This window comes from Staurois parvus, unplaced genomic scaffold, assembly GCF_062004578.1.
Source record: "Staurois parvus isolate SC_StPar_1 unplaced genomic scaffold, SC_StPar_1.0 ptg000863l, whole genome shotgun sequence".
NCBI classification, from domain to species: Eukaryota; Metazoa; Chordata; class Amphibia; order Anura; family Ranidae; genus Staurois; species Staurois parvus.
In genome coordinates, this window is record NW_028318659.1 from 40,943 (window position 1) to 64,656 (window position 23,714).

At 46.6% G+C, this 23,714-nt stretch overlaps 1 protein-coding gene across 1 annotated transcript in view; it reads left to right on the forward strand.

The window, feature by feature from the left end:
* LOC149443253 (protein Daple-like) overlaps nucleotides 1–23,714 on the forward strand; it is a gene marked incomplete at its 5' end in the record, with an annotated part of 70,519 nt that overhangs the window by 38,946 nt on the left and 7,859 nt on the right. The window contains 5 exons of the mRNA XM_089655708.1: nucleotides 280–468; nucleotides 4,972–5,040; nucleotides 7,806–7,874; nucleotides 8,953–9,251; nucleotides 16,902–17,123. Of these exons, the coding sequence (XP_089511834.1) occupies nucleotides 280–468; nucleotides 4,972–5,040; nucleotides 7,806–7,874; nucleotides 8,953–9,251; nucleotides 16,902–17,123 (848 nt within the window). The remainder of the gene's footprint in view (nucleotides 1–279; nucleotides 469–4,971; nucleotides 5,041–7,805; nucleotides 7,875–8,952; nucleotides 9,252–16,901; nucleotides 17,124–23,714) is intronic.

Below are 23,714 nucleotides of genomic sequence, written 5' to 3' on the forward strand. Positions count from 1 at the left end.
TAAAAGATACCAGGGGCATCTCATGGGGCCCCCTACTGACCCCGGGCCCTTGGGCAGTGCCCGAGTTTCCAAATGGTCAGTCCACCCCTGGTTCCTACATAGCAGGTCTCTAGGTTTACCATAAGAAAGCTCCCACATTGGGTGGTAAATATGGTTTCTCTCTTCTATGGCCTGTTCACTGGGGTATCTTTTGGCGCTTGCTGTGCGGTCTTTCAAATATTGAAGATGGTCTCCCCATTCCGCTCTACTTACTGATGACCATGTTATTGGCTTTTCCAGTTTTGGTTGACGTCAGTCACAAGCAGCACCGAAAGTCCTATCACGGAGGAAGCACCGATGATGTGGAGGGTCCTGAGCGCGCCTCTCGTTCTCGCAGGATCGAGTCCACATCTAGAGCCTTTTCCACTTCAACCATTCACCTCTCTGGCACATCCAGTGTGAGACCTCAGCAGCCAGGTAGACCCAAAGGTAAGGAGCTCAGCAGGGTGATGATAAATTAGAGGACCTTTCTTCTGCTACTCAAGTGAGCCGTTCCATTTTGGACTGTGCATCTCAACAATGAAATGTGGGATTGTAGACAATCGTCGTCCCGGGGCTTATTTACTAAAACTGGAGAGTGCAGAATCTGGTGCACTTCTGCATAGAAACCAATCAACTTCCATGTTTTATTGTAAAAGCCGGGGCGGACTGACCATTCGAGGACTCAGGCACTGCCCGAGGGCCCGGGGTCAGTAGGGGGCCCCATGAAATGCCCGTGGTACCTTTTTTATAGGCTTTTTTGAGTGTGGGCAAGGACACAGGGGCCCCATGATCCCCTATTGCCCAGGGGCCCCATGATCCCCTATTGACCAGGGGCCCCATGAGTTGTCAGTCCGCCCCTGGTAAAAGCTTAATTGAACAAGCGGAGGTTAGAAGGTTGACTTCTATGCAGAAGTGAGCCTGATTTTGCACTCTCCAGCTTTAGTACATAAACCCCAATGTGGCTATAGGTAGCGTGAAGCTAACCTCACAAGTTGCAAACTGTTTGCTGTCCATTAGATTACCATCACTGTGTAGACTAATGCAGGCCATAGACGGGTCGTTTATCGGCCGATAAACGAAAAATCGGTCGTTGCTGCCAACAATACTTACGAAAAATGGCCGTTTTTCATAGATTTTCCAGCATGACCGATAAAAAGAAATGAGAAGAACCATGAAAATTGGCCAACGACATTGCCCCACTAACGGTGTGAATATCGCCCGATAATTCGTTCGGAAGAAAATTCAGCCGATAAACGACCCGTCTATGGCCTGCATAAGGCCTTAAAGTGTGTAAATCCTACCAATGAGATTCTCTATTTTCTCCCCTTTTGTCTGTCAAATATCTGATTTAAGTGACACTAAACACACACCGTTTAATTTACATTGTCTCGTCTTTCTGCCATCACTTGACTCAGCTCTTTCCTACCCTGTCTGCATGGAAACAGTGGTAGGAGGAGCTTCTAAACCTCTGCTGTTGGCCACATGTTCAGAATAATAAAACCAAAAAACCTTTGGAACACAGAGTAAAGATAATTAAAATGTGCCATACAAATATATATTTGAAATTAAATCTTTATTATTTTTTGGTAATAACATGGTTTGGACAGATTTCTGTGTCACGTCCGTCCAGCCTGTGTCTTAGAATAAAAAGAGGTGAAGCCTCCGTCAATCAAGATGTAATATCCTGCCCCCCTTTTGTGCTTAGTTGGTGACTCTATAGTCACATGGGCTGTCACATGGTCAAATGTGCTGGGGAGGCAATGCTCAGGGTAGAAATACAATGAAAACTGAGCATGTGCAGTAGCTGCCAACACTGCTCTACAAAATCCCAAACTGCAGTGGGGACATGTAGGGGGAAACAGAGAACAGTACAATCAACCAGTTTTTTTAGCAGAATACAGGAAACGAATCCCATAGTGACTGAGTATGAATCCTGCCAGAGATCCCGGGAGCTCATAACTTCCTGTACACATAAAGTACTGCAGGCTTCTCTCAAGCAGAGTTATCGAAATTCGCCGCTGTGGAATCCAGAACCTCCTTCTCTCATGCTATGGAAATTAGAAGAGTGTTCTGTAGCCTAGTTCTGTCCTAGGGTGACAACACTGTGCCTTCATAGATGCAGTACAGTGAGTGTTGTCACCAGGGCTTCTTTCTCAGAGAATAGGTGCAGGAACTCTCCCTTTCTGAGCCAAACCATGTCTCTGTCCTGCATCATCCCTTGGCTCCACCCCTTACCTACCTCCCAGTACCACCCTTTTAGAGAATACAGAACCAAGTATCCATTTCTATGGAATTTGTTAATGATAACAAGAAAAACAGTAAAAGAGATCTCCTGCAGCCGACATCAATAGGACCCCCCCAACAACAATGGACCACCTGCAACAAAATACCCCCCAAGCAACAATAGACCCCTGGCAACAACAGATCTCCCCACAGCCAGCATTAATAGATCCACCAGCAGCTAGCAATGATGGACCCCTCCCTCAATAGTAGATCCCTTCCAGCAACAATTGACCACACAGCAACCCAACCCCAGAAACAATAGATCCCCCACCATCAACAGTAGACATCCCTAGCTTCAATAGATTACCCCCCCCCCCCCCCCGCAAAAACAGATTCCCCTCCAGCGACGATAGGTTCCCCAGCAGCCAGCATCAATGGACCCTGCAGTACACCCCACCACCCCTTGCCATCACATACATTTAGTGCTGGAGGTGCCGGAACTGTGTGCCCCGCATTCCTGCTGAAAACAAGCCTTGGTTGTCACCGTAGGACAGGAAGTGTGTTATCACTAGGTGAAAAGATCCACTACATTTAAGAACTGCTAAGCTGCAATATGTTACTTTGTTGTTCTTGGGTTTAGATATACTTTAGCTAAATGGATACAAATTTATCTCTTTACATCTGGAGGAAAAGAAATGTAATCTCCAAACATGGAAAGGTTTCTTCACAGTGAGAGCTGTGAGAATGTGGAATAGACTCCCTCCAGAGTTGGTTGTGGCCAGCTCAGTGGATTGCTGTAGGAAAGTCCTGGATTCTTTCTTGGATACACAGAATATAACTGGATATAACATTTATAGGGAAAGTTGATCCCGGGAATATCCGATTGCCTCTCGGGGGATCAGGAAGGAATTGTTTCCCTGCAGGAGCAAATTGGATCGTGCTTTGCTGTTTTTTTCTTTGCCTTCCTCTGGATCAACTGTGGGTGTAGGACAGGGGTGTCCAAACTTTTTTGGAAGAGTGCCAGATTTGATGAAGTGAACATGTGCGAGGGCCGACCATTTTGCCCGACATTCTGATGAACCATTAACATTAAATGCAAATGAACTATTTTATGCAAAAGTTTATTGAAAACGGCATACTTTTCATTTTGTGACTTGGATGACAAATCTAAACAGGTGTTAAATCACTCTGCCAGCACAGGGAGAAGGAAAGCCCAAATCTCGCGAGATCTCGGAGGTCGCGAGATTTGGGCTTTGTTTCTCCTTGCACTGTCTGATGACGTCAAGCGATCCTGAGCACCAATCCATTATAGCCCAAATTGATACCGTATTTTTCGCTCCATAAGACACACCTAGGTTTTAGAGGCAAAAAACAGGAAAAAAAAATTCTGAACCAATGGACTGCAGACATAGTACAGGAGATGACCAGAGACTGCGGACACAGTACAGGAGATGACCAGAGACTGCGGACACGGTACAGGAGATGACCAGAGACTGCGGACACGGTACAGGGGATGACCAGAGACTGCGGACACGGTACAGGGGATGACCAGAGACTGCGGACACGGTACAGGGGATGACCAGAGACTGCGGACACGGTACAGGAGATGACCAGAGACTGCGGACACGGTACAGGAGATGACCAGAGACTGCGGACACGGTACAGGGATGACCAGAGACTGCGGACACGGTACAGGGATGACCAGAGACTGCGGACACGGTACAGGAGATGACCAGAGACTGCGGACACGGTACAGGAGATGACCAGAGACTGCGGACACGGTACAGGAGATGACCAGAGACTGCGGACACGGTACAGGAGATGACCAGAGACTGCGGACACGGTACAGGAGATGACCAGAGACTGCGGACACGGTACAGGAGATGACCAGAGACTGCGGACACGGTACAGGAGATGACCAGAGACTGCGGACACGGTACAGGAGATGACCAGAGACTGCGGACACGGTACAGGAGATGACCAGAGACTGCGGACACGGTACAGGAGATGACCAGAGACTGCGGACACAGTACAGGAGATGACCAGAGACTGCGGACATAGTACAGGAGATGACCAGAGACTGCAGACATAGTAAATAATGGTAAATGGTAGCCCCAGTAGTAATTCCCTGCGCACCACCTGGGATCCCTCGGCCCACGTTCCGGACCCCAATATATAACTATATTGAGCTGCCCAATATATAACTTACGGCCCTCCACTAGTGATTCTGCGAATGCCACTGGGGATTCCAGGGATCTGTCGAGCGGGAATTGACGTCATCAGCCGGCACACAGAGAAGGAAAGCCCAAATCTCACGAGATCTCGGACGTCGCGAGATTTGGGCTCTCCTCCCTGCGCCAGCTGATGATGTCAAGAGATCGCTGGAGTCCTCAGTAGCTTTCAGGGAATCACTACCGGGGGCCGTAAGTTATATATTTGGGTAGCTCACCTGTGGGGCCGTTTCAGTCCGGAACGCGGGCCGCAATTGGCCCGCGGGCCGGACTTTGGACATGCCTGGTGTAGGATTATAATTTTTTTTTTTTTTTTTTAATGGTTGAACTGCATGGACTTTTGTCTTTTTCAGCCAGACTAACTATGTAACTATGTAAATGGAATGAATTATTTAGCTCAACAAATGTTGGGAACACCTAAATGAGATTATAAAGAGATTGTATGATCAGGTGGTTTCATGTTCAGCAAACCTATTTATTATTGCTGTTATTGTAGGCTTTACCTCTGATGATAATGTTTTCGAACCTGCACAAGACAGTGAATCAAGTCCTGGAGGACTACGAGGTAAGAACAGCAAAGGTTGTGATTGTCTCTGTGTTCTGCTGGACAATAAGTGCCATAAAGATATTTCCTGGTGCTAAAAAAAAAATGGCTACTGCACCAGTCACTGGAGGACAAAGCACAGTCATTCTTTTCATGTGGGTCGTCCAAAGGCAGTCCCAAAATGAGGGTCAAGCAAGGACATCCAGCAGTACAAGTATGCAAGTCCATTGCAAAGGAAACAATGGGTGCCCATGAGAAATTGCAGCCAAAGTTAGCATCTGCCAATGCAGTCACATTCACCCGATAAAACCTGGTACAGGGGTGTGATGGGGTACCAGGTCTTGGCTCTCAAACCTGAGATCTTCAGATTCCGGGTTATAGCCACTAGAGGAAGCTGGCTCCTTCTTGATTAGTGTTTAAACCTTCTGTACGCAGAAGCAGGGGCGGACTGACAGCTCATGGGGCCCCCGGGCGCTAGGGGATCATGGGGGGCCCCTGTGTCCTTGCCCAAACTCAAAAAAGCCTATGAAAAAGGTACCAGGGGCATCTCATGGGGCCCCCTACTGACACCGGGCCCTCGGGCAGTGCCCGAGTTTCCAAGTGGTCAGTCCGCCCCTGCGTAGAAGTATACCCACATGTAAAAAAAAATTACTCTGCTGTGTCCTCCAACAAATGGAGAAATAAAACTTTCCTTTTTTTTTTCTGAGTCCCCACTACCACCATCACTTTAATATTGTTACTGAGAGCTCCAGTACCCAATGACCCACCATTCTCTGGATCTTGGCTGTCACTGACAGCTGTGGTCCCAACTGACCTCAATCAGCAGATTCCCAGTTATGTCATCACTTTGTCAACTATGAAATTGTAATCACAGACTTTATAATTTATTTCAGGTACTTATATAGAGCCATCAATTTACGCAGCACTTTACATACATATTCACATCAGTCCCTAACCCTCAAGGGGCGTACAATCTAAGGCCCCTAACCCTCAAGGGGCGTACAATCTAAGGCCCCTAACCCTCAAGGGGCGTACAATCTAAGGCCCCTAACCCTCAAGGGGCGTACAATCTAAGGCCCCTAACCCTCAAGGGGCGTACAATCTAAGGCCCCTAACCCTCAAGGGGCGTGCAGTCTAAGGCCCCTAACCCTCAAGGGGCGTGCAGTCTAAGGCCCCTAACCCTCAAGGGGCGTGCAGTCTAAGGCCCCTAACCCTCAAGGGGCGTGCAGTCTAAGGCCCCTAACCCTCAAGGGGCGTACAATCTAAGGCCCCTAACCCTCAAGGGGCGTACAATCTAAGGCCCCTAACCCTCAAGGGGCGTACAGTCTAAGGTCCCTAACCCTCAAGGGGCGTGCAATCTAAGGTCCCTAACCCTCAAGGGGCGTACAGTCTAAGGTCCCTAACCCTCAAGGGGCGTACAGTCTAAGGTCCCTAACCCTCAAGGGGCGTACAGTCTAAGGTCCCTAACCCTCAAGGGGCGTACAGTCTAAGGTCCCTAACCCTCAAGGGGCGTACAGTCTAAGGTCCCTAACCCTCAAGGGGCGTACAGTCTAAGGTCCCTAACCCTCAAGGGGCGTACAGTCTAAGGTCCCTAACCCTCAAGGGGCGTACAGTCTAAGGTCCCTAACCCTCAAGGGGCGTACAGTCTAAGGTCCCTAACCCTCAAGGGGCGTACAATCTAAGGTCCCTAACCCTCAAGTGGCGTACAATCTAAGGTCCCTAGCCAATTTTCCCTTTTGGCATGTTTTTGGAAAAATATACTTTAAGCCTGAACATGAACACAGCCACAGTCCTGTTGCACTGCCATCTTATTAATACTGTAATTGTCGGATACAAGTAAAGAATTTAAAAAAAAATTGTTAATTTTATTTTTAAAATTCTGCAAATTGGACAGCCTATAACATAAAGCTCACTCTCTCAATCCCTCGCTCTCTCTCTAATTATTTTTGTTCATGATTTGTCATGGTGCTGTGAGTTATGTGAAAATCTGTGGGTTTTTTTTTTTTTTGTTGTCTATTTTCAGATTTGTTCTGACTGAAATATTCTCTCTTTTAGTTTTAAATAAAGGTTTTTATTGCTGAAATAGCATGATAGTTTTCTTTTTTTTATAATTTTATTTTTAAAATTCTGCAAATTGGGCAGCCTATAACTTAAAGCTCACTCTGTCTCTCTCGATCCCTCTCTCTCGATCCCTCTCTCTCGATCCCTCTCTCTCGATCCCTCTCTCTCGATCCCTCTCTCTCGATCCCCCTCTCTCGATCCCCCTCTCTCGATCCCCCTCTCTCGATCCCCCTCTCTCGATCCCCCTCTCTCGACCCCCCTCTCTCGACCCCCCTCTCTCGACCCCCCTCTCTCGACCCCCCTCTCTCGACCCCCCTCTCTCGACCCCCCTCTCTCGACCCCCCTCTCTCGACCCCCCTCTCTCGACCCCCCTCTCTCGACCCCCCTCTCTCGACCCCCCTCTCTCGACCCCTCTCTCTCGACCCCCCTCTCTCGATCCCTCTCTCTCGACCCCCCTCTCTCGATCCCTCTCTCTCGACCCCCCTCTCTCGATCCCCCCTCTCTCTATCCCTCTCTCTCGACCCCCCTCTCTCGATCCCCCCTCTCTCTCTTGATCCCCCCCCTCTCTCTCTCTCGATCCCCCCCCCCCTCTCGCTCCCAATCCCTCTCTCTCTAATTATTTTTGTTGTTCATGATTTGTCAGGGTGCTGTGAGTTATGTGAAAATCTGCATTTTTTTGTTTGCTATTTTCAGATTTGTTCTGACTGAAATATTCTCTGTTTTAGTTCCTCGGCCCAATAGTTTGGAGAGCAGCAGAAGTGCATCAAACAGCAGCTCCCCACTGACCCTAAAAGGTAAGGGAGACCTTTGGCCGACTTCCGCTTTTAAAGTTCTCAGATTCGCAATATATGGTCATGACATCATCTTATTAAGAGAGAGAGAGATGGGTCATATCGCTGGAGATCAAATTATAATTATTGCCAATCTTCAGTTTTCAAAGAACTACAAGCCTCAGCTTCACCTGGCAGAGATTGCTTTGGCTTTACAGCCATAAATCTACTAGAGACTTTACTAGCAATCACTAGTTAAAAGAGGGAATTTTATGCAAAACGTTTTTGATTGCTTAGGAAAGTCATAGAACCTCTGAAAGGTATTTATTGCTGAAAGAGCATGATAGTATGAAGAGCTCCAAACCACAATTGAGTCCAAAATAAAAATACAGCCATCGTGTTTCGGGATCTGAACACCTTTCCTTCAGCAGGGCTACAAGAATACACTGTAGTCCTGATGATGTTCAGACCTCCTGAAACACGTTGGCTGTGTTTTTTTTTGTTTTTGTTTTTTTATAACTTGGTGAACTATTATAATATTCTTGAGCTCATTTGCGGTTTTACACTCTTCATGCTTTCTTTCTCTTTATGGATTTGGGTTACCCAGTTGGCTTCACCAAGGCCACTGAGCCTTAGAAATAGTTTTGCCACCCTGCAAGAGTTCACCACCAAGCGCCTCTCCAATACCTACTCCAGATTTTTATTGCCATTGCTCCTTTTGGGGAGATTCCACTCACTTCCTGTCCGGTAGACATGATGGAAAATCCAGCAGTAGTCTACCAATAGTGACAGAAAAAACCACCATTGTCGCATGTCAACAAAAACAGATGTTCCTTTTGGCAGATTTCCTGTTAGCTATTGAGTCGGTGACAACTCTCTGGTCTAGGACTTTCCTCACTTCGGATTGTGAATATGGTCTTTTCCCACACTGGAAGCAATAGTTTGTCAACAGAGATTTTCCATCTTTTTAAAGCAGATGACTTTGACGTTTTGGTGGACATCATTGGATGGTGGAAAATCATTCCCGATTGGGTGTCAAGGGTTTGTGAACATTGATAATCACACACCAAAAATGGTGACCGCTTCTTTTGTGTTGGTCTAGGCTCCTCGGGTTATCCTCCAGTCAGGTCGGAGAGTATGAGCAGCGAGGATTTGGTTCCTACTAAAGACACTGCCACCTTGCCCAGAGACAGCTACACTGCCAGGTCCAGCTCTACCCTGATGGTTCCTGGCAGCAAGCTGGAGATTCCATCTAACAGGAACAGCGTGGTGTCTTACAACCAGTCCGAGAAGAGACCCCCTAGTCGCGCTCAGTCCAGGCCACGGTCGGGATCTCCAGGGAGTGAAATGGTGACCTTGGAGGAGTTTCTGGAGGAAAGCAGTTGCCAATCTCCCCCAACTGTAAGTATTTGACAATGTTTTTTTTCTATGCACAGCAACTTTGCATTTGGCTACCAGTCAACTAGCATTTGCACTTGAGTGTTATCAATGGCTGCCTCCGTATTTCTTAGCACAGGCTCCCTTTAACTAGTATACTGAAAATCACTGCTTAGGAACGCTCAATTTAAGGGCTCAGTCCATCCAAAACTGATATCTCGGTATGCCTGTGAAGGTTCTGGTTTTCCCGGCTCATTGTATACATAGTAGTAGTTTGTCACATAGAACTGGACATGTTCTGTAATGTTGAAGACGTTTTGTAGTGTAGCACCCTCCTAGATAGGTGCTAGGACAGGGGTGTCAAACTGGCGGTCCTCAAGCTGTTGCAAAACTACAAGTCCCATCATGCCTCTGCCTTTGGGAGTCATGCTTGTAACTGTCATCTTGCAATGCCTCATGACATTTGTAGTTTGGCAACAGCTGGAGGGCCACCAGTTTGACACCCGTGTGCTAGGATGTAGATGGTTGAGTGCAGCATAATATGATCTTCTGCTTAACAGGAGATTGTTAGGTAAATTTAGTGGCTTTCTCTCTCTGCTTAACAGAAGAGCTACAATTGTTTTGCTAGGCCATCCAGCTAGTCCATCCTGTGTTAGTCAGTGCTGCTGCATCTTGGTGAGGGTTCATCTGTATCCAGGTTACCATGGAAGGTTGATAGTGTGAACCATGCAGATGATGCAGCTCCAGCCAATTACAGGGAGTGGTGCCCATAAGCATGCCGGTTGCTGATATTTATATTCATTGAGCAGATTGGATCTGGGTTCTTCTTTCTCTTCTCCTGAGAAGGGAGTTCCAGCCAGAGTTGAGGCAGCTGCCTCCCCTGGCACATGCTGCCCAGGAGGCCTTGGGTGGGTGACCCAAGGGCCAGAACACTGAAACCCAGGGTTCTTCTGAACATTGACTGAGGGGAATGCCTACAGATCCTCTCTGGTATTACGGAGGAAAGGTGACCTGCAGTAAGGGCCTTGTGAGTACAGAACATCCAAAAAGAGGGGACAGTGGCTGGTGTCCAGAAGAGTCCATTTAGCTTCTACATTTCTACAGAAGGACTTTGCTCCATTCTTTGTACAATCTGCTACACAGTTCTACTAAGAAAATCCATAGATCCACTTAGAGAGAGCTGTCCTCAATTGTGAACAGTTCAATTCGGAATATCCCACTATAGCCCTTCTCTGTCCTAGTTATACAACAAAAACTACAACCCTTAGACTGAATTTTGGAGTAACGAGCAGAAGTTGTGTGCACCTGGCTATAGGAAATACAATGTGCTTGGCTGCGGATGAAGGCTTGGGCAAAATATCACCAGCTCCTGCAGGGATACCTCTACAGTAGACTACCAAGCCACTTATTTAGCCCCAATTAGTGTCAGGGAGATACCCCAGTATTTTTATTCACAATCTAACCTGTTGGTGACAATTGTATTCAAAAATGTGGCCTCTCCGCAGCTGAGCCTGTATTCAGTGAGACCGCATATTTGCGTACCTACCAAAAAAAAAAAAAAACCACGCGTGGCGAGAGCGTGTAACCTGCACGCTCTTGGCACATTTACCGGAGCCTCACAGAAAGGTCCCGATTGCTACTTGCCATTGGCACCTTTCCGCTGTGACAGCCAATCATGGTGGTCACATGACCCTAAACTGTGCCCTGCCTCCCGGCGACACAAACACCTTAAAGGGCCAGGAGGAGCCAGTGCCAGGGGGTTGACACCTTTATCCAATCACTATGGAATGTGTAGATCTTGATCACCAAAGAACAGGATAGGAGATATAAAAGTTGCTGAACCATCCTTCTTCTAGATACAAGATCCCCTTGTTAGTGTCCTATAACCCCTGACCCTCAACAATGGGATTATGTCTCTTGAACAGGGTGGTTCCACAACTTTCACACCTACCATCTTGTTTTTGGAAAATCAACATCTACACTTTCCAAGGTGATTTGGATTAAGATGTCTCAAAATGTATCCGGAAGATACCCCAATACTTGTATACATATTGTAGAATAGTAGTAAGCTCACCCCTTTTGATTTTTACCTATAATAAAGCTTGCCTATAGGTACAGTAAATATCTCCTAAATGTGCACCGTTTAGGAGACATTCACTCTGGCAGCAGCCGGTGACGTCAACGGTGCATGCGCTCTAAATGGACTGGGAGTGACGTCATTGTGGCTTGACCATTCATATGGCTGAAGTCCATGAACCCAGAAGGAAGACTGAGTGAATATGGAAGCGCCAACAGCGGGGGACAGCGCACCACTGGAGGGCTTTGTTTTCAAGTAAGCACATTATGACCTAAACCAGGGCTCGACAAATCCCAGGTGCCAGGTCGCCATCGCAACTAGAAATTGCATCCTGGTGCCTGAGCGCACACACACCCACTGCCTCCCATTGACTTCAATAGGAAATCGCCTACCACAGACTTTGATGGGAAAACGCCTCATGTTGACTTCACATTAGGATTGCTAATGAAAGGGGTTTTCCCATTGAACATCTCTCTCCGCATGCCACTCTACTCTACCACTTGCAAGTCTGGAAAGCACCGCTACAAACTCACACAGAACTCTTTTCCTAATGGCACTCAAAACACACTGCGTGTGGATCGCATCTGTGTGAACCACTGAATGGGAACACCAAATATCTAACCTGTCATGCGAATCGGTGAGTTTCAAAACTAATCCAGAATCGCCTATGTGTGAACCAGGGCGGCTTCATTCACACCTGGGCACAAAACGCAGGTTCAGGTACCATTCTTTTCAGTGGTGCCTAAAACATGGTGCGGTTTTGCCATGATTGTCGAGTGGCAAATTGCATTGCATCTCATGACGTTGCGAGTACGGACACACCAGGCTACACTAAGAAAAAAAAAAAACTGGCTCCTAACTTTGTTAGCCGATTCCTAGATTCAAAGCAAATTTGTCAAGCCCTGAATTAAACTACCTGGGGGCCCATTTTTTTTTTTTTGGGGGGGGGGGCAGTTTATTAGTTTATTACCACTTTAAGACATTTCCGTCCAATCACCATGGAATGTGTAGATGTTGATTGCCCAATAACAGGAGCTGTAGAACCACCCTGTTCTAGTTACAGAATCCCATTGTAAGTGTCCCATAATCCCCAACACCAACAATGGGATTATGTAGCTAGAAAAGGGTGCTTCCACAACTGTTACACCTCATCTCCTGTTCTTGGGCAACCAACATCTACACATTCCATGGTGGTTGGATAAAGGTGTCTTAAAGTGTGAACAAACCTCCTGGAGTATCTTCCGGACACTCAATGGGACCGAAGAAATGGCTTTGTAAACTCCTAAATGTCTTCAACATTACAGAACATGTCCAGTTGAAAGTGACAAACTTCTACTAACTGATATCTCAGTATTTGATACGTGCTCATCGCTTGGAATAACCCAGCTGGTGGATTCTTGTAGATTTCTGAGGAATCCTAGTAGTAAGCTCCCTGTAATTGAGTTCACAGCTCCTCACATCTGTTGATGGAAAGGTCTTATGTTTATTTCATTCCTTGGCTCTGACTGCTGGTATCTAATGAAAAAGAGAGATACAGTTTCAGGTGGATTGCCCCTTTAAATCCCAAGAAGTTAACTCAGAATGTTAAAAATGCAGTTAAATATTTGTGGCTAAAACAATGAAGGCTTTAATGCTTATTTTGCCAAAGTGGTTATCCAAAATGAAAGTGTTACTAAACACAGGACTCTGCATTCACTATATCCGCTCCCCCCGGACCCCGCGTTCACTATATCCGCTCCCCCCGGACCCACTATATCCGCACTCACTATATCCGCCCTCACTATATCCGCCCTCCCCGGACCCCGCATTCACTATATCCGCTCTCCCCGGACCCCGCATTCACTATATCCGCTCCTCCCGGACCCCGCATTCACTATATTCGCTCTCCCCGCACCCACTATATCCGCACTCACTATATCCGCCCTCCCCGGACCCCGCACTCACTATATCCGCTCTCCCCGGACCCTGCATTCACTATATCCGCTCCTCCCGGACCCCGCATTCACTATATTCGCTCTCCCCGCACCCACTATATCCGCACTCACTATATCCGCCCTCCCCGGACCCCGCACTCACTATATCCGCCCTCCCCGGACCCCGCACTCACTATATCCGCCCTCCCCGGACCCCGCACTCACTATATCCGCCCTCCCCGGACCCCGCACTCACTATATCCGCCCTCCCCGGACCCCGCACTCACTATATCCGCCCTCCCCGGACCCCGCACTCACTATATCCGCCCTCCCCGGACCCCGCACTCACTATATCCGCCCTCCCCGGACCCCGCACTCACTATATCCGCCCTCCCCGGACCCCGCACTCACTATATCCGCCCTCCCCGGACCCCGCACTCACTATATCCGCCCTCCCCGGACCCCGCACTCACTATATCCGCCCTCCCCGGACCCCGCACTCACTATATCCGCCCTCCCCGGACCCCGCACTCACTATATCCGCCCTCCCCGGACCCCGCACTCACTATATCCGCCCTCCCCGGACCCCGCACTCACTATATCCGCCCTCCCCGGACCCCGCACTCACTATATCCGCCCTCCCCGGACCCCGCACTCACTATATCCGCTCTCCCCGGACCCCGCACTCACTATATCCGCTCCTCCCGGACCCCGCATTCACTATATTCGCTCTCCCCGCACCCACTATATCCGCACTCACTATATCCGCCCTCCCCGGACCCCGCATTCACTATATCCGCTCTCCCCGGACCCCGCATTCACTATATCCGCTCTCCCCGGACCCCGCATTCACTATATCCGCTCCTCCCGGACCCCGCATTCACTATATCCGCTCTCCCCGGACCCCGCATTCACTATATCCGCTCTCCCCGGACCCCGCACTCACTATATCCGCTCCTCCCGGACCCCGCATTCACTATATTCGCTCTCCCCGCACCCACTATATCCACACACACTATATCCGCCCTCCCCGGACCCCGCATTCACTATATCCGCTCTCCCCGGACCCCGCATTCACTATATCCGCTCTCCCCGGACCCCGCATTCACTATATCCGCTCTCCCCGGACCCCGCATTCACTATATCCGCTCCTCCCGGACCCCGCATTCACTATATCCGCTCTCCCCGGACCCCGCATTCACTATATCCGCTCTCCCCGGACCCCGCATTCACTATATCCGCTCTCCCCGGACCCCGCATTCACTATATCCGCTCCTCCCGGACCCCGCATTCACTATATTCGCTCTCCCCGCACCCACTATATCCGCCCTCACTATATCCGCCCTCACTATATCCGCCCTCCCCGGACCCCGCACTCACTATATCCGCCCTCCCCGGACCCCGCACTCACTATATCCGCCCTCCCCGGACCCCGCACTCACTATATCCGCCCTCCCCGGACCCCGCACTCACTATATCCGCCCTCCCCGGACCCCGCACTCACTATATCCGCCCTCCCCGGACCCCGCACTCACTATATCCGCCCTCCCCGGACCCCGCACTCACTATATCCGCCCTCCCCGGACCCCGCACTCACTATATCCGCCCTCCCCGGACCCCGCACTCACTATATCCGCCCTCCCCGGACCCCGCACTCACTATATCCGCTCTCCCCGGACCCCGCACTCACTATATCCGCTCTCCCCGGACCCCGCACCCCGCACTCACTATATCCGATCTCGCCGGACCCCGCACTCACTATATCCGCTCCTCCCGGACCCCGCATTCACTATATTCGCTCTCCCCGCACCCACTATATCCGCACTCACTATATCCGCCCTCACTATATCCGCCCTCCCCGGACCCCGCACTCACTATATCCGCCCTCCCCGGACCCCGCACTCACCATATCCTCTCCTCCCGGGACCCCGCACTCACCATATCCTCTCCTCCCGGGACCCCGCCTTCACTATATCCTCTCCTCCCGGACCCCGCATTCACTATATCCGCTCTCCCCGGACCCCGCATTCCCTATATCCGCTCTCCCTGGACCCTGCATTCACTATATCCTCTCTCCCCGCACCCACTATATCCGCACTCACTCTATGCGCCCTCCCCGGACCCCGCACTCACTCTATGCGCCCTCCCCGCACTCACTCTATGCGCCCTCCCCGCACTCACTCTATGCGCCCTCCCCGCACTCACTCTATGCGCCCTCCCCGCACTCACTCTATGCGCCCTCCCCGCACTCACTCTATGCGCCCTCCCCGGACCCCGCACTCACTCTATGCGCCCTCCCCGGACCCCGCACTCACTCTATGCGCCCTCCCCGGACCCCGCACTCACTATATCCGCTCTCCCACTGTGCACAGAACATCGAAACACAATTATTTTAGTAAATATAAACTGTTTTAATACCTTTTCTCATCAACAGTATATAGCAGTCTTGTGACTTCTATCAGTGTCCGGCTGAGCACTGGTTAATCTTGTACATGGAGTTTTCATTCTACTCTGATTGTCCTATGAGGCTGCATAACCCCTGACCCTCTGTCTGGACAGCGCTGATTTGGTCCTGTGCTGATCACATGCACTCTCCCAAAGAAAATAAAAAACCTCTAGCAATAGATACAAAAGAGAGCATGTGTAGACTTGCCACTGCCACTCTACTGTGGCAGATGGATTGGGGACAGTAAAAGGAGGGGAGGATCAGAGAAGACAGGATCAAACAGCCTTTTTTACACAATGCAGAGGATTAACCCCTTAGGTTCCACAGTGAGTATAACAAGCATGCTTTCCTGCATCTACAGACTGATTGCACTGATGTGGGTTTAGTAACTCTTTATATTTTTTTGTATTTAAATATTTAGTAGTTTTTCAGATAAAATACATATTTCCATCATATTCTCATAAAACATACAAAACCCTTATTTATTTCCCTTTCTATAACTATAACACCCTCCCAACTAATCTCCTTTCCATCCCTCCGTAAACACTTTACGTAGGACTTGCCTTTATTCACATCAGTTTAGGTTGTGTCAACCAGTCCCATGAAGTCGCTCTTCTTGCAGGCCTCTGACCAGTCTTGTCACCACCCCTCTCGCAGATATCGTCATGTGCAGTGCAGGACCAGCGACCATTTCTGAACCTGCACTGTACATAATGATGTCGGCATACTCATCCACATTGCAGCATGCAAGAGAAGAGGACTGGACGATTGTCCGCCATGGGGCCATGACATTAGGCAAGTTGGAACACCTCTTTGACAAAACCGAGCCGTAAATCCTTCATCAGCAGGGCAAAGGCACAGTTTGAATTTCTTTTTGTTGACTGCTTTGGTCCTCCTCTGTAAGATTGCATTCACACCTGAGCATTTTGTAGCCTGAATTTCGAAGTTTGAAGACACCCAACAACCAAAATCCCATTCATTTCAATGGCCGCTGTTCACACACATTAAAATAAATAGGATTTTGCTTGTTGAATGTCTTCAAGCCTTGAGCTTCCAGCTACTCAACGCTCCGGTGTGAATGGATGTCAGTGGAAACCGTGAAAAATGAACCACCCTACAATTCATTTGGATGATTTTTGGGGGGAGGGAGAAGCAGTACATCGGAATCTCCCCCCCCCCAAAAATGTTTTGTCTTGCCATACAAGTTTAAGTTTTGCTCCCCCGTCTCTCCTTTTCAGCGCCGCGACAGTTTAATTGACAGCGAACTGATCACACTACAGCAGTTTCTGTTAGAAGCCGAATCCCTCCACCCGTCCTCCCATTCCCCATCTCCCACCCTTCATCTCAAGGACTCCTCCGAGCCACCGTCAAGAACCGCATCGCCGTCCCTTGAGAATTGCACATGGAGGCAGAGAACGGACCCGGCCAATAGGAGAGCGACCTCGCTGTATATCCCCAGGGTACCCAACACCTCCATGTCTGTCCTGCACCGTCTCACCCACAAGCACCTTGCATGCCTAACACTTGTATAACCCTTCCTGCAGCGGGCTCCGGCACGGGACCTCCCAAGATTAACTCTGGTTATTTCGATTTTTTGGGGGCGTCTCGCTCACTGGTGGGATGGTGGGTCTCATCCTGGGTGAGGTTTTCGGGAATGTGCCAACGGGGTCCAGCTAACAACCCCTTCACACTCCACAGAGCTCCGTTCACTAATATCTCCTGTCTGTGTTTAAGAATTCCTGCAATAGTTTGGTGCCAAAGATATGTGGTGGTTCTAAATTCAGACCATTTATGTGGGAAACCAAGAATTAACATTATTAAAGTAAGTCGGCACCCTTCGTGTTACTGTTAATGCATTCTTAAAGCTGAACTCCGGGCTCAAACACTTTCATTTAAAAATACAGACGTACCTCGGTTTACGGACGCCTCGGTTAACGTCATTTTGGTTTGCGAATAAAAATCCATTGAAAATAATGCTTCGGTTTACAAATTTGTTTCACAATACGAATGGATGTAATTGGTTTCCAATGCATTTATGAATTAATTTTTAATTATGTCCCTGTACAGTATTTATGCCTTTAAAGTTCACGTTATAAAGCGTTTTGAACAGAGCCTTTTTTTTTTTTTACTTTTTTCTGACCTCCGGAACAGATTAAAATTGGTTTTCAATGCATTTACGAATTTCGTTTTTTTATCGTGTCCCTGTACAGTATTTCTGCATTTAAAGTTCACTTTATAAAGAGTTTTGAACAGAAGAATTTTTTTTAACTTTTTTCTGACCTCCGGAACGGATAAATTGGTTTACAATGCATTTACGAATTTTTTTCGCAATACAAAACTGATTAATTGGTTTTCAATGCATTTACAAATTAATTTTTAATCATGTCCCTGTACAGTATTTATACCTTTAAAGTGCACTTTATAAAGAGTTTAACAGAAAAAAATCTTTTTTTTTTTTTACCTTTTTCTGACCTCCAGAACAGATTAAAAATTGTTTTTCAATCCAATTACTACTTAGTTTTTTTTTATCATGTCCCTATACAGTATTATGTCTTTAAAGTGCACTTTATAAAGAGTTTTGAACAGATTTTTTTTTTTTTTTTTTTTTTACTTTTTTCTGACCGGAACAGATTAAAATTGGTTTTCAATGCATTTACGAATTTTTTTAACATGTCCCTGTACAGTATTTGCCTTTTTTAAAGTGCATTTTATAAAGAGTGTTTTTTTTTTCTTTTTTTTACCTCCGGAATGGATTAATTGGTTTTCAATGCATTTAGGAAATACATTTTAATCATGTCCCTGTACAGTATTTCTGCCTTTTAAAGTGCACTTTAAAAAAAAAAAAAAGTATTTTTTCTGTTCAAAACTCTTTATAAAGTGCACTTTAAAAGGCAGAAATACTGTACAGGGACATGATTAGAATGTATTTCCTAAATGCATTGAAAACCAATTAATCCGTTCCGGAGGTCAGAAAAAAGTTAAAAGTTATCTGTTCAAAACTCTTTATAAAATGCACTGTAAAGGCATAAATACTGTACAGGGACATGATTAATTGGTTTTCAATGCATTTAGGAAATAATTTTTAATCATGTCCCTGTACAGTATTTATGCCTTTACAGTGCACTTTATAAAGAGTTTTGAACAGAAAAAATACTTTTTTTTTTTCTGACCACCAGAATGTATTAATTGGTTTTCAATGCATTTAGGAAATAATTTTTAATCCGTTCCGCTGGTCAGAAAAACGTAAAAAAAAAAAAGTATTTTTTCTGTTCAAAACTTTATAAACTTTTTTTCTGACCTCCATAATGGATGAATCGGTTTTCAATGCATTCCTATGGGAAATGGCGTTTCATTTTACGCATTTTTCGCTATACGAAAAGTCCCGCAGAACAAATTAAATTCGTAAACCCGAGGTATGCCTGTCTATCCCTTAATATCCACAAAAGAATATAAATCTGCTTCGTGTGCACCAAATACATTTACAAAGCCAGATATTACCTTGTGGATGTAGCCATGACATTATCGCTGTACTGATTATAACCTGAGAAGTGATGTGGGTGGGACCTAGCAGGCTCCACAAACTACAGGAGAGGGCGGAGACAAGACCAGTCCCCCTGCACAAGGAGAACGAGCAGCAGTGAGCGGTCTTTATTACAGGAAGTCTCACCCTGGATGACTGCCCAGATCTGGAAGAAGCACACATGAATATTTTATATTTTAGATAATATTTGTTTATCCCGGATTTCAGCTTTAAACACATTTTCAATGTAGAACTGAACATTTTAAACCTTTTTATGGTGCATGTGACATTGTAACTTTCTAAATAATTGTTAAAAGGTATTTATTTATTTTCTCCAGATGTTATAGGGAAGGGTTAAAATCTTAGTCAATTTGTTTTCAGTGTCTCTGCCGGGGAGATTTATCCTCTCTATTTGGGGAAATTTTCCTTGACTTCCTGTCTCCTAAGTGAGAGGAAATCTCTATAAAGAGAACTGAATACTTCTTTTACTCCCTGTATAACACTTGTATCAGGTGTGTTTTTTCTGGATTTTTGGATGATATTCTGTCGCTATCGTTTAAAATACACCTATGATAAAAAAATCATAGACTCTTCATTTCTTTGTAAGTGGGCGAACTTACAAAATCTGCAGGGGATCGAATAATTATTTTCCCCGCTGTGTATATACACACAATGTACATGTATATATTAAAAAAAAAAAAAAACTACCAGCAAAATTTGCATGCATGATGATTAACCACATCCCGACCACCCTATAGCAGATACTGCTACAGGGTGTCAGGGGTGCGCAAAATCGTGTGTATATGTATGTGTATGTGTAATATATATATATATATATATATATATATATATATATATATATATATATATATATATATATGATTTTGTGTTTCCGGGTAGGGGGTGTGCTCCCTACCCACGCCGCCATGGCTGTCAATCACCGGGTCGCAGCCAGTGGTTGCCTGCTGGCACCCGGTGCTTACCAAGGATCTCCGACGGGGAGGAGGGCTACTAACAGTCTTCCTCCCTGTTGGCTTGGGGACACTGCTCTGGATGGCTGTGCACAGCATCCAGAGCAGTGTGCTTACAGTGAAGCACACAGACACCGCCCCCTAGTAAAACACATCCAGCACACAGTTAACCCTTTGATCACCCCTCATGTTAACCCCTTCCTGCCCAGTGCCATTAGTACAGTGTCAGTGCTTTTTTTTTTTTTTTTTTAGCACTGATCTCTGTATTGGTGTCACTGGGGATGTCAGTGACACCAAGTCAGAATGCCCGCCGCAGTCGCGCTATAAGTCGCTTATCGCCGCTATTACTAGTAAAAAAAAAAAAAAAACAATTCCAGTGTATATATACCGCCATTTGTAAATGCTATAACTTTCACCTAAACCAATTAATTTACACGTATTGGGATTTTATTTTTTTTTTTAGCAAAGACATAATACATTTTGGCCTAAATTTATGATGAAATGCTGTTTGTTGATTTTTTTGTTTTTTGTTTTTTTACTGGACATGTTTAATAGCAAAAATATTGTATTTTTCTAAAAATTGGTCGTTTTTTTTTTTTTTGTTTTTTTTTATATATAGCGCAAAAAACAAAAATGCACAAGTGAACTAATACCATCGAAAGAAAGCTCAATTCATGGGAAAAAAAGGAAGAAAATTTCATTCGGGTGCAGCGTAATTACAGCGTGCGCTGTAATGGCAAATAATGGCCTGGTCAGGAAGGGGGGGGGGGGGGGAATCCTCTGGAGGTCAAGTGGTCAATGAATGATTAAAGGGATCCAGTACTGACAGACGTATATGGGCGGTCTCTGCTAATCTCCTTTTGGAAATGCTAGTTACCCGGCTCTCTTTGGTTAAAATACTTTCTGAATAAGTCCGTGGTTAAAAATGCGTGGTCACCAGGGCGTCATTTGCCGGAGCAGAGCTCAGCGATGTCGGCCTGCGTGTTTTTTTATAAATTTCCTTTCAATTTTAATATCCCCGGAATAAAAAAATGTTGCAACCCTTCCTTGCCATTCTCCTAGGAAACAGAATTCATGTGTTACATTTTCATTTGAAAATTAATGAAAATATTAAAATATTCATCCTTTTTAATTTCAGATAGGCACAGCATTAGTCATAGTAATACAATGTGCATGATGGCTTAAAGGAGAGGTACAGCCAAAGCTCGTTTAGCTGTACTTCTCCAGCAGGGGGGACTGACAACTCATGGGGCCCCCGGGCAATAGGGGATCATGGGGCCCCTATGTCCTTGCCCACGCTCAAACCACACCCAAAAAAGCCTATTAAAAAAAAGGTACCAGGGGCATCTCATGGGGCCACCTACTGACTCTGGGCCCTCGGGCAGTGCCCAAGTTCCCAAATGGTCAGTCCGCCCCTGTTCTCCTGTGGATCACAGGAGTGCAGATTGTTCTTCACTCCTCTGACCCATTTTCAGTCTGATGATGTCACGCAGCCGGTCCAGACTGGGGAACGATCCTGGCTTTAAAGTCGATATCCACCCAGATCCCTGGACCCGCAGCTGAATCAGCCTTTCCGTGATCCACTGAGTGCTTGAGCCAGCCCCCTCCACAGCCCACGCTCCAGTTAGAGCAGAGAGCCGGAGAATGACAGTCCCGGCTGTTTGCTCAGAGCAGAGGGAGAGAACTGAGCGATCAACTGTGTCTAATCACTCAGTTCTCACACTTGAAACCAGTGGAGGACACAAGCTGCATCCACCTAGGTAAGTGTGTGTATGTATATATGTGTATGTGTGTGTGTGTGTGTGTGTGTGTGTGTGTGTATATGTATGTATATGTGTGTGTATATATATGTATATATATATATATATATATATATATATTCCTAAACTTCTCTCGTATAGTCTTTCATGATTTTTTTTTTTTTTTTTACAAATACCTTACAAAGCTTTATGTAAATTGTATCATTTATATGTATTTCTGTATAGCTTGAGGCTTTAGAGGATATGTACATGAGAGCAGCCACATTTGCTCATTACATACAAAAGGCTCTGCTTCTTGATTTGCAGTGCTGCACAGTGGTTGTGCTTCGCTGCTCCCTTTTACAATGCACGTCTGTCAGTTGATTGGTTGATCGTCTTATTGAACAAGGTGCACTCTCTGTGTGGTTGCCCAGCATATCATTGCTGATGTGTGATTTCAGAGTATTTTGTAGTACTTAAAACATATTGTAAGTAAAAATACAAAATGGAATGTATTCGGTCATACCAGCCCTTCGATGTGGTGACTGCATTAGCTTTCTTTTTTTTCCAGGCTTTTATTTTCTGTTTTTCACCTGGTGTTCCTTCCAGAAACACACTTCCTGTGCTAGGATGACAACGCTTACTCGTACTGTGCCAATGAAGGAGCAGTGTTGTCACAGTAAGACAGAAAGTGTGTTAGAACAACTCCTCTCCATGATGGTGGGGGGGGGGGGGTGTAATGTTCTGTAGCCCACAGAATAAACTTTGAACAGTGTAGCTCAGGGGTGTCAAACTGGCGGCCCTCCAGCTGTTGCAAAACTACAAGTCCCATCATGCCTCTGACAGTTGCAAGCATGACTCCCAAAGGCAATCTTGCAATGCCTTATGGGACTTGTAGTTTTGGCAACAGCTGGAGGGCCGCCAGTTTGACACCCGTGGTAACTGATAAGATGGAGTACAGGACAGTAAGAGCTTACAAGATTTCTGGCAGGATCAATAGGTATTCTTTGTACTTAAGTGAACATATATTGGAAATCGTTCTTTAATTGGAAATAGTCAATTTTTTTAAAAGTCGCTGACCTGCAGGGTATTTATGGCAGAAGAGACGCTATTGGTCTCTTCTACCATAAATGCACCTCCTGCCTGTCAGCTGTCATGTACACTGAGCCGCGCATGCATAGCTCAGCGAACATTTACTACCCTGGTTCGTGTAACTCCTGTGCACATGCATGGGAGTGATGTCATTGCTATCCAGTCTATCACAAGGCCGAAGGCATGGGACCCGGGAGGAAGACGGAAGCGCAGGAGGCTCTCCAGATCAATCCTTCCGCAGCGCTGGAGGACACCGTTTGACAGGTAAGTCTGCCATAATGTACTAATATGCCATGCCTACTAGCCCATTATGGCATAATCCACCTGGGGGGGGCCCTAAAAAAGAAATTATATTGTTATATTGGTCCACTTTGGACCGATGTAATTGCATACCTGTGGGTTCCCCGTGGGAACTGGAAATCAGTGTAGTAGGTGCCGCTCCTGCAGTGATTGCCACTAGTTTCCAGGTCCCTTGTGAACACGAGGTTGCCCACTTGGCATGGGCACCATTTAGAAAATTAATAGCATTTTCTCAATGAAAGCAAATTTTTCTCTGATTGGATGAGGTGGACTGGTGGGTGGTGACTTCACGATCTCCCCCTCATCTAATCAGAAAATACTTTGCCTGCTTGGCATGGGCCCCATTCCAATGAGTGCAAACTCCTGTGTTCAGCAAGCAGCAGGGCAGCCGCTAGACATGTGACCAGAAAACTAGCAGACATTGGCTAG